The sequence below is a fragment of the Condylostylus longicornis genome, unplaced genomic scaffold (assembly GCF_029603195.1).
Source record: "Condylostylus longicornis isolate FDR11 unplaced genomic scaffold, ASM2960319v2 ptg000040l, whole genome shotgun sequence".
NCBI classification, from domain to species: domain Eukaryota; kingdom Metazoa; phylum Arthropoda; class Insecta; order Diptera; family Dolichopodidae; genus Condylostylus; species Condylostylus longicornis.
Window position 1 is genome coordinate 15,511,608 of NW_026578009.1, and position 15,617 is coordinate 15,527,224.

The 15,617-nt window shown below is 25.2% G+C and overlaps 2 protein-coding genes across 4 annotated transcripts; one reads left to right on the forward strand and one right to left on the reverse strand.

The window, feature by feature from the left end:
* Positions 1-4,746: 4,746 nt before the first annotated feature.
* LOC129609677 (polycomb protein Scm) lies at positions 4,747-14,919 on the reverse strand. Of its 2 annotated transcripts, none has more exons than XM_055521770.1 (5): positions 14,155-14,919; positions 13,067-13,960; positions 12,739-13,012; positions 12,284-12,681; positions 4,747-5,963 (listed from the first exon to the last, which is right to left on the reverse strand). In XM_055521770.1, the coding sequence occupies exons 1-5, from the start codon at positions 14,620-14,622 to the stop codon at positions 5,826-5,828; spliced, it is 2,172 nt and encodes a 723-aa protein (XP_055377745.1). In that variant the 5' UTR covers positions 14,623-14,919; the 3' UTR covers positions 4,747-5,825. The 2 variants fall into 2 exon arrangements, with proteins under 2 accessions (XP_055377745.1, XP_055377744.1); XM_055521769.1 differs by having other exon boundaries at positions 12,284-12,684.
* On the forward strand, positions 7,610-12,148 carry LOC129609678 (alkyldihydroxyacetonephosphate synthase). Of its 2 annotated transcripts, none has more exons than XM_055521772.1 (5): positions 7,610-7,700; positions 9,991-10,077; positions 10,184-11,369; positions 11,430-11,534; positions 11,590-12,148. In XM_055521772.1, the coding sequence occupies exons 1-5, from the start codon at positions 7,693-7,695 to the stop codon at positions 11,947-11,949; spliced, it is 1,746 nt and encodes a 581-aa protein (XP_055377747.1). In that variant the 5' UTR covers positions 7,610-7,692; the 3' UTR covers positions 11,950-12,148. The 2 variants fall into 2 exon arrangements, with proteins under 2 accessions (XP_055377747.1, XP_055377746.1); XM_055521771.1 differs by lacking the exon at positions 7,610-7,700 and adding an exon at positions 8,280-8,980.
* Positions 14,920-15,617: the final 698 nt, after the last annotated feature.

Below are 15,617 nucleotides of genomic sequence, written 5' to 3' on the forward strand. Positions count from 1 at the left end.
TAGTTATTGCTTATTATTAATACATACATACCGACGGCTCCAAATACAAAGTACACTTACAATAAAAGTTTTCCATGCTTCTGTGAATGATCTATAACCATGCTCATGTACCTACAAATTTTTGTAAACCTAGCTTTAATAGAAATTCCACAAATATAAAAAAAAATTTATGTTGTAAGTTGTTCAAGAGGCTTTCAAATATTGTATTTGCTAAGTTTCTGGAACATTTCTAAAGTAACTTACATTAATTAGATATCGTAAAACCTTTATTATTTGTTGACTTACTATATTAATATAAATTTTAACTAAAGTCGCAAAATATTAAGTTTTTGTAAAAATAGTTACAATATTGTCATACAAAATGCATTTGTGTAAACTCTTCTTACATTTGAAAACATAGCTCCTCATGATATTCTATTTATACATACAATAAAAAGCATACTACATTTATGTTATAATAAATATTGCAAATCGACATAAACTAATATTGCACAGAGTTTGTGGAATGTTTTTGATTGTAAGTATAAATTACAAATGTTATTAACTTCGCTTTGCTTCATTTTGAGAAAAGTTTAATTTTTAATAGTTTAATTAAACTAAAAAATAATAAATTTTTAGCAGAACCTATTAAGAAACCTATGTTTTTGAGATACAATGATTGTATCCGGAACCGTTGATACTTACTTTTTAGTACATACACGCATATAATGGAATACACATTTCTAGCAATTATCCTAGGAAAACCAAATATGATAAAAGTTCACTTTTCATAAATATAGCTATTAAATGAAAATTGTATAAATGATGGAAGTAGTATGATAGACTTCTAGATCGCACAATTACAAAGTCGAAAGAAATTTTTGATAATTCAAAGTGCATTTCAATTTCTTTCAAATTTGATATTTGTAGAAGAAAAAAGTTCATGCAGTAATAAATATTAAAACTACAGATTTTTTTTTATTTCTTAATTATCTGTTTAAAAAAAAATTGTTCTAATTAACTTTCCATCAATAATTATTGTAGGTAAAGTTTCGCTTCCAAATAAAAAACTGAACTAGCCTAACTTTATAAGGGTACAAATGGGGTTTTCTCATTGTTTTTATTATTTATATCTTAAACCAATCATACAAAATAAATTAGGAAAAGGATTAAAAAATCATTACATAAAAAACGTTTTTTTTCTATTTCTTTATTTTATTTTTCCTTAAAATTATTTAAATTTTAATCATAACAAGCTTAACATAGGCTTTGTGTTTCTTTTTTTTTCGTTTTTTTTTTATTTTTTACACATTTGTTTTTCTTTTTAAAATATTATAATTAAACAGCTTAAAACTCTCTAAAATCATGTGCTGCTTCATTGCAATTTCACTTTTTTCTCTTTTTATTTTTGAACTCATAAACAAAAAAAACTTCATCTTTGCTAATGTTAGAGAAATTGAAAATGTGCATTACATAATTGTATTGTAAAATAAATAATAACTTTTTATACAAAAAAAAAAATTAAATAAAATTTGTTTTTTAACAAAAAATATTTTAGAAGAAACAAAGGAAACTTGCTATGAATTCTTTTTTTAATCTATTGCAATTCGATATAAAAATTGAGGGTTCGGTTTTGTCATCTACTTTAATTATTTTTATAGTATTTATATATGTATTATAATAACTTGTTTATTATCTTAAAATAAGATTACATTTCAATAAAATCAAATAATTCTTACTCTTCTTTAAAAAACATAATTCTAGTTTTATAACCATATTCCAGTTATTTTAAATTCTTTCATAGGCCCTTATTATGATCGGCGAAGCGAACGTAATTTTTGGCGAATATGAATTTTTGGTATTATGATTAGCGAATTCGTCTAAAGCTTAGGCGAATGAGCCGTTAAATCTATCGAATGAAAATTGACAAGCTTCGTGAATAAAACCAAAAATCAAGATAATACATTAGTGTTTTTTTATTGGATATTATAGCAGTTATAGTGATATGTTATTGGAAAAATCTAAACTATCTGTAAAGTAATTGCTAAAGGATAGAAAAATTCAAACATTTTTGCAAAAAATCAAAAACAATGTACACATGTGTGGTGTTAACCTTATTATTTTTGGTAGGTTTTCTGACGTCTTACGGTTGCAACATTTTGGATTTGGCGAATGAAAACATTTATATGCCGATCATAATTTAAAATATCATTCAATTGGCCTAGTCCATTCGACTCGCGTAGCCATGCGCTTCACCGATCCTAATGAGGGTAATATTGGTAAATTTTATTATTGTGTTTGAAAATTTTACTCCAAAAAGTAATTTTTTTCTACAGGTAAAAATATTTTTTGTGATTTAAATTAATTAAAACATTAATTTTCAAAATTCAACTTAAAGTAAATTTTTCAATCTGTAATTGGTTTTTTTTGTTATCAAAATTTTAAAAGTAAAAAGTTAATTTGATTTTACTATAAATGTGGCATTTTTACTATAAAATGTATGTAATACTACAAATTTTCCTTTATTATTTTTTTTCCTTTTTAATTTCATAAATTCTGATTCTCTATAATATATTATATCCTTTAAATAAATATATGTACTTATAAAATAAAAAAAAGAATATCATACAATAACATGTTGAAAATATTATGTAATATTATGTATTATGTATTTAAGGATGTTTATATACTGTATAAAATTATTAAATATTTTGATATACATCATGTACATATACATTATACATATAACTTTTCAAAAATAATATTAATTTTGAATTTTGTGTTTTGACGAATCACTACTACTTTATATGTTATAAAATGCATGATTTAGCTATTTTTGAATATTTTAAAGTTCTTCTAAGTTCATTATTTAATTTTCCAATTCTAATTCTAGTTTGTCTTAAATAAAACAATAAAATTTTTTTTTATTTTCATTTCATAATTTGTTCTTTTATAATTATTTTTATATATTTAATAAAATGGTTTTTGATTTTTCAAAAGAAATTACAACATGTGATTGAGGTTATTACAAATCCGAATTTTACTAATTTGGAATATTTTATTTCAAAACATGAGCATTTTTAAGAAACGAAATTTTAATAAATTAATATGTGCAATTTATAGAAATGAGTAAAAAATCGAAATATGTAATTTTTAAATACTCTAAAGTTAAAAGTAAAGAAATATAATGTGATTTTCACTTTTGTAATTTCTTAAAAAAAAAATAGTTGAATCATGAAAATAAATCTATTTTTGATTTAAATTTTTTAAACCTGATTTTCTCCTATTTTGTTTTTCTATATATTAAATACATTTGTAGTTAACATCTTGTTACATTATAATTTTCTTGCATACATTGTATATTTGTTAAAAAAATTAAATATACAATTAATAATTAATAGTTTGTGTTCATATACATATTGATATATTAAAAATTAAAAAAAAAATCAGTTCATTAATTACATTTAAAACTAAAATTATATAACTCTGATTTCACTAAATATAAAAGCTTAGAATTCTAAAAATGGAAATATAATTTTTGTTTGCAAAGGTTTTTTCGGGATATATCTGTTCTCAAAGACAAAGAAGCAGTGATATAGAGCTCAGATACTTTTTGATTAAATAAAATTATAATAATTTTGTTGAATGAGATAAAATTTGGGAAGAAATCATAAAATAATTTCTAAAACGAATAAAATAAACTGCATATTATGATTATTAAACATGACAATTTAACAAAAATTGTAAATATGAGTTTGAAAATTGCTTGAAATGTTATATCACTGCTTATATAATTTATTAACGTATATTTTTCTGATTATTTTTGAAACAATTTAGATGAATACTTGGAAATTGAAAAAAAACTTATTATAGTCCTTATTGAATGTTTTCTTTTTAAATATTTATATTAAATTTATACACAATACAATACAGGGCGACAATTTATCACAACAATAACAAATTAAAATAAAAAGGAAATTAAAATAGTTATAGCTTTCTTCGAAACGTTATCCTTTTTCATTTTAAACATGATCAAGAAAATTATAAGAGAAAAAAAAATTATTCGTTTCTAAAAAACGAAAAATAAAAAAAATTCAACATTTTTTAAAAAAAAGTTTTATCAAATATATTTTTTTTAATATTATTTTAAGAGGATTTTTATTTTACAAAGGAATTCAATTTTAAAATTTAATTTATATTTTGCATGAAATATACAATTTAATTTCAATTTATAATTTACAATTTTTAATTTCTTAAATTTTTTAGCTTTCATCAAAATTTCTTTGTTTTTTGTTTTTAAATAATAATTTTCGGAATTTTTTGTAAATCACATATTTTGTAACTTAAATGCATAATAAATATAAGTAATACGGAAAATATTATATTATAAGAAACGGAATTGTTCAAACTGACTTTAAAAAATTTTATATTTAATATTTATATATGCGGTGTGATGAAATGGATTTTGTTAAGCTTCAACGTTAAAAAATCTAAGTTAAATAATTTTCTACAATTAGAAGGTACTTTTCGAAAATTTAATGAGTATGCTGCAAAAGTCAAAAAATTAAAAACTTCTTTTGCAAGCAATAAAAATTTGGACACAAGTTTACAATGATATTTTTTGGTCATTTTATATAATTGCATTTATGTTAATGTTTTTATGAAGAAGGTTTGTTACATTCTTGAATTTACATGAAAACTTAGACTTTGAAAATTTTTGAAACTTATAACGTATGTAAATATCTTGAAAATATGAATATTGGACCTTGTTTATTAAAAATTTAAAAGACTACTCGTAGTTTTACTAAAAAAGAATAATTTCGATCAGGATTTTTTATCTTTAAAATTTAAGACAAACTTCATTAAATTTGCATTTGAATATAATTACGCAAATAATGCATGCAATGCAAACCTCTTCTGTAAATAATTTTTTGACGATATTTGATTGCAAGAATTGTAAACACAACAATCATATGGTTAAAATGTTTTGTCAAATCATAAGATCATTGAAATTTCAAGAAGTATGTTGCTGCTTCGAAATTGTAAATATATTTATAGAAATAAATTATAATTTTATGCAAAATATGGTCATACCCAAATCTTAAGGTAAAAAATAGTTAAAAAAAACCATTAATATTATGATGTTCAATGATATTCAAAAATATCATACAATTCAAAATTGTTTGCTAATGTGTACAAACACTTGTCAAATTTAAAATTTAACGTTCTAGTACTGAACAATATGGATTTGAAAAAAATTTTAATCACAAAAAAATAACTTGCATAATAATTCAAGTAAAACCGAAACAAATTTTGCAAAACAAATATTTCAAATCTTTATTGAGGTTTAGATGTAATTAGTAACTTTAATTTCATGCCTTAGTACAATTGCAGACAAATTAAATTGTATAACACTTTTAAACGTTTTTAAACTGGATTTTCGTGGCCTTAATCAATTGAGCACAACTGTATAAATTAAAGTGTCTCTCAAAAAGGGTTTATTAAGGATTTAAAAATTCCCTAACAATTTTTTTATAAGTCTATCTTATGTAGCCTTTTTTGGTTATATTTTTTTTTCTTTTTTTTTTGTAATCCAATTTTTTTATAACCTATTTGTTAAGTTTTTTTTTTTAAATTAATTAAACCTGATTTCATTACATGTATTTTATATAACTCATAGATACTTAAATATTTGCTTATATACATACTTTTATATAACATAAATGTATATATTTCGTATATATATATATATATATATGTATATATATTGAGATATATATATTTATATATATATAACTTGTATATATATTAATATACACATATTTTTTTTGTTTTTTATTTGTTATTTACAGAGATAAATTATTACGTCGTCCTTTTATCTTATTTACTAAATTGCAAATTTTTAAGGCTGGCCCCAATTTAAGACCCATATATTTCATCATCATATCTGAATTAAGTAACAGTAACGCTTTGCCATCAATTTCCTGAAATTAAAAATGTTAAATCGATTAAAATTAATCAAAAATGAGAGACAATTTACTTTATAAAATTTTAATTAAAATTCTAGACTTTGTAAAATCTAATTCTATATCTTCTTTTTGTTTTTAATTTCTTCTGCTTTTTAATTAAATTAGAAATTAAACAACAAAAAAATTAAAACTAATTTTTCAAAGAAAAATTAATAGATCAATTACGTAGTAATTCACAATATTCCACAATCGCTTGGAGAGTGTTAAATTTTAAACATTAAATTTCTGTATAACTCAAAAAAAGTCAGATAAATTTAAATTGAGTAATAAAAAGGTTGGTTCACTTTTATCTAGTTTTGTTCAAAAGAAGTAAAAACAAAATAACATTGTTATTTAAATTTCGATATGTAATTTATTAGCAATGGATTAAAACACTACCAACCGGAACTACTTTTCAAACAGGCTCCATGCAAGAAGATAAGGCATTTAAATGTAATGAAGAAACTAAAATATGAATTAACTTCTTGAATTCAAATAATTTTGAATAGTTTTTAAATGACCGTTTACTAAACTTTTACAATAATTTTTCCAACTTTAGAAACGAAAATTCTTGCTCCAGCTATGACTTAAGCATTGAATAATCAAATGTAATAATTAAATAATAATTATTAATTAACTTAACGAGATGTTTTAAATGATATTTAAAATAAAAGATTAAGTACTTAAACAGAATGTAGACAGCAAAATGATGAAATTTTCAGATGAAGAAAATTAAGATCAAAAAGCAAATTCAAAGAAAAAATCTATCTTCCGCCGCTTTCGATGCCAATCCGCTTCTATAAACAAATGTTTCAAATTTTAAATTACTCTTATTTTCATTCATTAAAAACATACACATACATGCTAATATAATTGTTCTATTTTAAATACACTTAAATCATAAAAAAGTAAATTAATTGTTTAAAAAAAAAAAAAAACCATTTAACTCTCTAAAAAAGTATGTATAATCTACAAATAAATTTATTTATATACATAGATATTGTGCATGTATGTAAAAATTACATACGTACACAAATATTTTATGAGTTTTTGTAAAATGTTATCAAATCTACCCCTAAAGTAAATATCTAGATTTTGATGTTAACAAGCGTTTATCAGAGTCAATAGATATATAGATAGGTAGGTAAGTAAGTATATTTCAATGCAATGGTAAAAATGTTTTTAATATTATTCTGAACCCCAGCGGCAGCAACAAAACAAAAAGCAAAAAAATATATCTACAATAGATTCAATATGAAATAGTTGTTCTATAATAGAAAATTTACCTTTAAAAAAATCAAAAACAGAATTAATAAAAAAATTATGTTAAAAACGTGCTGCTTCTCTATTCATTTACAGTCTAGTCGAAATGGTTATCACCACATTTTCCACATTTTGTTTTATTTTTTTTTGTTCTGTTTTATACCGGGCGGTTAAAGCGCATGAGTATGTTTTCCCCTTTTTATAAATCTACATTCTTAAATATTCTGTACTATATATAGTTTATTAATCGTTTATAATATACGCTAAAATCGATGCACTGAACTTGTATTTGCATTTAGTTTAAAAAGAGTTATGAATTTATTTAACAGTATAAAAGTTAGAAAAATTTTAATTTTTTGTTAAAAAAGAATTTTTTTTTAATTTTCCTTTTGGTACGCAGACTTTTGTGACTGATTCATTTTCACAAATTTCATCATATTTAATGTTATGGTAGGTATTAAGCTATCCGTATCTTTCAGGATTTCAAAGGTTTGTTTTTTTTTTCCACCAAATTTTAAATAAAGAATAACATGCTTGCAAATTAATTGCATCATAAATTCGTACCGTTTTCTTAGACTAAATTAAAATTTGTTGTATCTAATTTCTGAGGATGGGGAAAAAATGTACGTAACCATAACAACTATTTTTTTTTAGATAGACATAAAATGCACTCACTTTTTTCTCATCCAGTGAGTAAACAGGCGAATTTTAGGAAAATTTAAAAGTTTTCATACCCTATGCTTTTGACCTATTCTATTGGTATATCATTTTATCTTATGATAAATTTGATCAAACTAAAAATAAAATTTTTCTAATTTTTATTTTGGTTTTTTCTTTCTGGCCGTTATCAGAAACGAAAATTCTCATAAAATTTAGAAGAGCAAAAAAAGGAAATATTGAGAGAAAATCCATTTTTTTTTATTTTTTCTCTTTTATTTTAAAAACTGTCATTCAAATTTATATCGTACTAATTCAGTTTGTAGATTGCTGCTGTTACCATTATTCAAAATATTAGTCAGTCAATTTTTAGATCAAAATATTCGCGCCGCATATTTCACTCTTTATAACCGTGTCATAATAAAAATTGTTTTCTCCTCTTTCTTCAAAATTTTAATAAGCTAAGAATTTTTTAAATTTTATAACAAAATATAAAAATTTTATATGTTTCAACCTGAGTTTTTATTTTATATTAATTATAAACGATAAAATTGGGAAAAACTCTGCAAATTTACGTAAATAAAATAGAATAGAATATAAAAAACTAAAACAATTGAAAAAGAACAAAAGTAAATTTTGAAATAAAAAAATCGATTTGTACAAAAAAAAAAGAAAAATATGAAAGAAAACTAAGAGAAGAATAGCAAATGACAATTCACTGGTATCCGTAGAAAGCGTCATAACGAAAGCAAATAGAAGAGAAAAACTGTGAATATATTTAATTCTTAAAAAATTATATATGTTATAAATTTTATAAAGCGAATAAATATTAATAAACTCCCAATAAAACATTAAGGAAGTATTCTAAGCCTTATAAGATACAAGTTTCGCTCCTTCGCACATTTAGTACATTCTATTAAAATTGAACTTCAATAGAATATAAATAGATATTATAATAGTACAAGTATGTCACTGTTGCAACAATTTCCTATACAAAATCAATGTTCAAATTCTACTTCAATCTTAGATCAGAGAATGTCAAAGAATATTGAAAGTGTAATTCCAAAGAAGAGGTAAATTATAATTTGTAATGAAATAGAATTAAAATTAAAAAACATTTAATATCAAAATGAAATAAAATTCATGAATTTTTAAATACAATGAGATATTCGTCGATTTATTATTCATTATAAAGCTGAAGGTATTTAATTTAATGGCTCATAAATTTACATTTTCCGGTTTGAAAAAAATTTAACTGGAAAAAATTAATGAAAAATATTTATACATATACTAAAGTTTGGGCAAAATGTATAATATAAATATATAATATATTAATGCATAAAAACCCATAACAATTATTGTATACACATTTTTGCTTTGTCTTTTTTAAGGATAAACGCACGGCAAATGTATGGGTGACCCAATTCTAATTATGAGAACTTTCCGTTCTGTTTTATAATTTCTAAACTACACTGAATATTTAATTATTACTTTAAAAATGCTATCGTGTTTCCTTATTTCTTTTTTTTTTGTTTTCTTTCCTTTTGTTACTTTTAAAAATTTTAATGAGAAACTTGTTTTTCATTTTAAATCAAGGGTAAAAAAAATACCAAATCAGTTGTACTATAACAATAAACTCACAATTATCAATACATAATCATTTATTTTAATAATTATTAACCAATATTGTAATTAGATTTAAGTCAAATAGTAAAATTTTTTATTGTAAATAAAACAACTAAAGTTTAAGAAATGTTATATATAATATAATAACCATATTTTTATTCTTTTTTAATTTATGTATATGCACACGTTAGAGCTTTAAAAAGTTTTTGCAATTTCATACAATTTCATTTTCTCGGAACGTGAAAATAAAACGAAACAAAAATTTCGCTCTACTAAATCAATATTAATTTTAAAGACGGTTTCAATAATTTGAAGAACTTCATATTTAATATAAGAAGTTTTAAAAAACACAGTTCTAATCTTGCTAATGTATTTAAAGTCTTTATCTCTAGTTGCATCAAAAAAATAACAATTAAATTTTATATTTGTAAGAACATTAATATTTTCTTAATTGCAGGCAAGATGCACTTAAATGGTATGGCTGGGGCTACAATGACTCAATGTTTTATGCCAAAAACAATTTAATATGTTTTCGAGGTGATAAGTAAGTTTAAAAGTCTTTAAAAATCTAATACAAATTCTTTTTTAAAACAAGGGTGTTTTGCTTTTAAGTTTTCCTAAAATATGTTTTTATTTTCCATTTTTTTTAGGTATGAATTAAATGGATCATCGCTACCTTATTTTACAGAATGGGTTTTTAAAACATTTAATATCAAAATTGAAAATAATTTAAAATTACCAAATTTACCAACAGTATTCCCTGAACCTATCATTAATGAACAATTTTTAGCCGAAATTAAGAAATGCAACTTCTCATATTCCATTGATGGGCTGGATCGTTTAATTCGATGTCACGGACAAACTTTACAAGACATTTATATGTTATGGAATAACGAATATAAAAGAATTCCAGATTTAATAGTATGGCCCACATGCCATGATAATGTCAAAAAAATTGTAGATTGCGCGCAAAATTATAATGTAGTAATTATCCCGTTTGGGGGTGGTACATCTGTTTCAGGATCAGTTACATGCCCACAAAATGAAAAACGAATGATTTGTGTTGTGGATACATCGCAAATGAATAAAATGCTGTGGTTAAATCGCAAAAATTTAACTGTATGTTTTGAAGCAGGTATTGTTGGACAAGATTTAGAAAAAGAATTACAAAAAAATGGATTAACTGTTGGTCACGAACCTGATAGCTATGAATTTTCTACTTTGGGTGGTTGGGTTGCAACCAGGGCATCGGGTATGAAAAAAAATATTTATGGGAATATCGAAGATCTTTTAGTAAAAGTTACGCTAGTAACTCCAGTTGGTGTGTTAGACAAAGAAACTTCAGCGCCAAGGATTTCTTGCGGTCCAGATTTTAACCATATAGTTTTAGGTTCTGAAGGTACCTTAGGTGTTGTTACAAAGGTGATATTGAAAGTTAGACCATTACCACCGGTTAAACGATATGGTTCTTTGGTATTCCCAAATTTTGAAGATGGAATTAAGTTTATGAGAGAGGTAGCTGAAAGACGTTGTCAGCCAGCTAGTGTACGATTAATGGATAATGAGCAATTTATACTAGGACAAAGCTTAAAAGAAGCTAAGGGATGGGTTGGTAGTTTTTTTGATAGTGTAAAGAAAACATACATTACACGAGTAAAAGGTTTAGATTTAACTCAAATATGTGCTGCGACACTTTTATTTGAAGGTGAAAGCGAGGATGTTAAACGCCAAGAAACTCTTATATATGAAATTGCCAAAAAATATAACGGATTCGCTGCTGGAGGACAAAATGGTGAACGTGGATATATCTTAACTTTTGTTATAGCATATATCAGAGTAAAAAAATTGCACGAAATTTTAGGAATGTAATATTTCTAACTTTTATTTAATTCACAGGATTTTGCTCTTAGTAATGATATTGTTGCTGAATCATTTGAGACATCAGTTCCGTGGGATCGATGTAGCACTTTATGTCGAAATGTTAAAGCAAGAATAGCTTTCGTAAGTAATCATAAAATTCTTTTTCACGTTGTTAAAAATTAAAAATTTCTTTTAGGATTGTGAGAAACAAAAGATTTCTCACTATTTGGTTTCATGTCGCGTGACACAAACTTATGATACTGGATGTTGTATTTATTTTTATTTTGCATTTAGATTTTCAGACATTCCAAACCCAGTAGAAATAACTGAACAAATTGAAAATAATGCTCGTGATGAAATTCTTGCTTGTGGTGGATCGATATCACACCACCATGGTGTTGGTAAATTGCGTAGTAAATGGTATAAGGAAACTGTATCAGAAACCGGAATTGAATTGTATAAAGCAGCAAAAAGAAAATTAGATCCAAAAAATATTTTTGCTGCCGGAAATTTACTTACATCAAATGAATGGTCACAATTTAAAGCTAAGTTGTAATTATCATAAATTTATAAGAAAAGATTCAAGCATCCCTAGGCAAATTTCATGTTTTTGTCCCTTCACGTTTTAGTTGTTTTGCTTATAAAATTGCATTTGGAAATTTACAAAGTTATATTGAATTAAAAATAGGATGTGTATCTGATTAGTTATCCGTAATATTGTAATGAATTTGCATTAAAATTAAAAACAGAATAAATCTGTATACAAACATTGAATAAATTTTTGATTTTCTTTTGAATATAAATTATTTCATAGCTTTCAATTAAGTGATTCGCTCTTTTAAGAGTTTCCCCATAGTGAAAATACAAATACTTGAAAATAAACTACTTACATGTTTCCTAAACAAATCTGCATGGACAGCCAGTAAAGGATCATTTATTGCTATAAATTGAATAACTTCTTCTATACTCCAATCATTTGGAGTTGATTTTAAGAAAGGTACTGAATTGTTAGAAGATGTGGCTACATTGTTTACTGTCACAGTTGATGATAATGTTGATACAGATGCTGATGAGGAAGAAGATGTAGATGACGACGACGATGATGATGATGTAGAAGAAGATGTGGATTCCGATGATGCTGTTACAATTGTGGAACTACATGGCATTGAAGCAGCTGCATTAGCTGCAGATGATATATGAGGTGTCGTTGAATTCGGAACTTCGCTTAAATTATTAATTGGAGGCGAAACATCTGTTGTTGAAAATTCATTTGATGAAGGCAACTCGTCTTCTAAAAATTTATTTTCTATTTATTTCGAATACTATAAAAATAAAAATAACTTACCTTTTAAATTAACGTCCTCAACATTATTTTGCGTCGTAGAAGTAGCTGGTTCATCACGATCAACAGATGGCGATTTACATTTCTTGATTTGTACAGGTGGTGGAGTTTCTGATTTAATAGATCTTTTCATAGCCGATTTTAAACACTTTTCACATTGATCTGGTTCTGGTTCTAAGGATATTAAATTAGGACATGATCGACATGATGTGCATAAATTTTCCAAAAATGTCGAAAATCCTTTGTCATCTTTCATTTGATGAGGGGGAATTTTTACCTAAAAATATATTTAGTTAAAACCTTAAAAATTTAACGAAAGAACAAACATTACAGTAAAATTTTTGCCAGCAGCTGTCACTATATGAACTTCACCTTCTAATGCATACAGCAAAGGCGAAACTTGCGACGTATCTGTGCTTGCAGCTAAAATTTCTTGTATACATAATTTTGCTAAAGTTTGATGTGTTGGTCCGGTAACCTTTGAGGGTAAACGTGACGTATTTACTAAAGGTCCACCATTACATTTCATATGAAAATGAGCTGTTACTGGATTTGCTGGTTTCATATCACACTCTTCTATAAGAGCGTATGATTGACGCGATGACCGATGTGGTTGCATAGATCTAGGTGGTTGCATTGGGTGACAGCTTCTAGCGCACCAACCACAAGGAAATATATCTCTAGAATGGTATTCACACCAATAATCAAAAGCCCCTCGCCAACCATCAAATGTAACATGTATCATATTATCTTTCACAGCATCGACAGTCGCACAACAAATCAGCTGAGGATTCTTTTTGTCAACTGCTTCCAATTTTTGTCCAACTTTGAATAAATTTTTATCAGGACCTTCCGGTTCTTTCATAAATATTTCCTCTGGTGCAATTTTTGCTCCTGATAATGTTTTTACTAGAAATGTTGGCCAACTACTTGCATTCATTCTAAAGCCTAACGGAGGTTGAAGCATTCCATTATTTTTTTCACAATGCCCAATTGGATGAATTTCATTAGAATCAACTAAGCGCCAAAAATCATTTTGACTATCACTACCATCTAAACGTAACCTTAATCTAGACCCTAAAACCCCAACAACAGTTGCTATGCAAGTTGATGTAAAATTTCGTGGGTCTAGCGCTTCTAATTTCATACCAATTTTGAAATCATTTTGCGGGGGATTGGATGCTTGTTTAAAACATTCCGAAGGAGCAGCAACACTTTGAGTTTTCTGCAAAGGAATCAAAAGCTTAATACAAATTTTTCTTTTACATTAAAATTTCTATCTGTATCAATTATGTGTAGGTATGTACATAAATAATACATTTGAATATTTTTTTTTACTTTTTTGTACATACTTATACATTTTCTTCTATTAATTCTACTTTGTAATTTAGTTTTTTTATAGTTATTGCATTGATTTACCTTCAGATATGCATCCCAATCAAAAACATGAAAACTTTCATATTGAAATGGTCCAGTTGGCGTTGTTGCGGGGCTGTTTCGATTTCTTTCCTGTTCTTTGGAATTATTATTATTCATTGATTGTCGATTCGAGTGTGTTCCGTTTCGTTTTTGATATTTATTTTGGCAAAATGTTGAACAAAACTCTTTACACGGGGCATCACCACGTATTACATTATCGCATTGGGTACATGCACCTTTACTGTAAGCCTTTCTGAATTCGGCAATACAATTTTCTGAACAAAATTCCTTTTTACCATTTTGTGTTGGAAATACGTATATTAAAGGAGTTTTCCCTTCTCCACACCATGTGCAAGTGGCAGGCTTCTTAGCCGGCCTTCCTCTTGATTTAATAGAATTATTGTTGCTATTATGATTATTTATACCATTGGAATTATTCGTAACACTTGATTCTCTTCCACCCGACATTCTTATAAAAGGGATGTACTGCGAGTCAGGTAAAAGCAAGAAACCTCATTACAAATTTCAATTTAATCTATATTTAAAATAATTGCCAAAAATATTCAAAACAAACACCAATTTGTAACTACGACACCTTTGGCTTTGACACAGAAATTCTCACACTTGCCAGCAGTGCGAATTATTTAACAATTTATACTTTTTATTAATTCAAATGCTTTATTTCAAAATTTTTATAAAATCCTTATTAGATTTACGTATGTATTCAAAAAAAAAAAACTATTTAAAGTATTTTGAAGTTTTCAGAATTTGCAATAAATTTTTTTTTATTTTATAGAGAATGACAATTTTATGGTGAACACACACGCAAAATTTTGGCGTTGTTTAGCGCTTATTAGTGTCAGATATGAGAACTAAATTTCAAAAAGTTCTAGTTCGTATATAGCTAGCGCTAAAAACGGCAATTATTCAAACTACTTTTGTAATGAAATTTCTGGAGTTTTTGGAAATATTTTTCGATGAATTTGAAGCAACTTTTTTCTAAATGAAATAAAGGTGAATATATGTATTTTATAAAAAAATGATGTGATAAATGATGTAATAAAAAATCTTACAAATTAATAAAAAATTAGCCCAAAATTTCAAAATATACCAAAATTAAAATATCACGATAACTTTACTTTTTTTAATTTTAGCACAGTTTGGAGAAAGTAAAATTGAATTCCTTAAGTATTTTAGAAGTTAATGCAAGATATTAAAGCAGGATATGGGTATCACAAATTTTTGACATAAACATTTTTTTAAAATTTTAATCGTTTTAAATTTACAATATATTTGAAAATATTTTTCTGCGTCTCACTATTACCTTTTTATTTTATTTATTATGATTATTAAACAAAAAATAAAAGTTTCATTTTTCCAGAAGTAGTCTATAGTATTAATTAAAACTTAGTTGAATTACATTCATCCAACAACAATAAAATGAAAAATATATAAGTCCAAAA

What these genes read in the sequence shown, in the direction of transcription:
- LOC129609678 (XM_055521771.1), top strand. Translation starts at nt 8,874, where the DNA reads ATGTCACTGTTGCAACAATTTCCTATACAAAATCAATGTTCAAATTCT. An exon ending in TTGTTATAGCATATATCAGA is followed by an intron (nt 11,370 to 11,429) that starts GTAAAAAAATTG and finishes TTTAATTCACAG; the next exon opens with GATTTTGCTCTTAGTAATGA. An exon ending in TTAAAGCAAGAATAGCTTTC is followed by an intron (nt 11,535 to 11,589) that starts GTAAGTAATCAT and finishes AATTTCTTTTAG; the next exon opens with GATTGTGAGAAACAAAAGAT.
- LOC129609677 (XM_055521769.1), bottom strand. Translation starts at nt 14,622, where the DNA reads ATGTCGGGTGGAAGAGAATCAAGTGTTACGAATAATTCCAATGGTATA. An exon ending in CTGCTGGCAAAAATTTTACT is followed by an intron (nt 13,013 to 13,066) that starts GTAATGTTTGTT and finishes ATATATTTTTAG; the next exon opens with GTAAAAATTCCCCCTCATCA. An exon ending in CAGATTTGTTTAGGAAACAT is followed by an intron (nt 5,964 to 12,283) that starts GTAAGTAGTTTA and finishes TTTTAATTTCAG; the next exon opens with GAAATTGATGGCAAAGCGTT.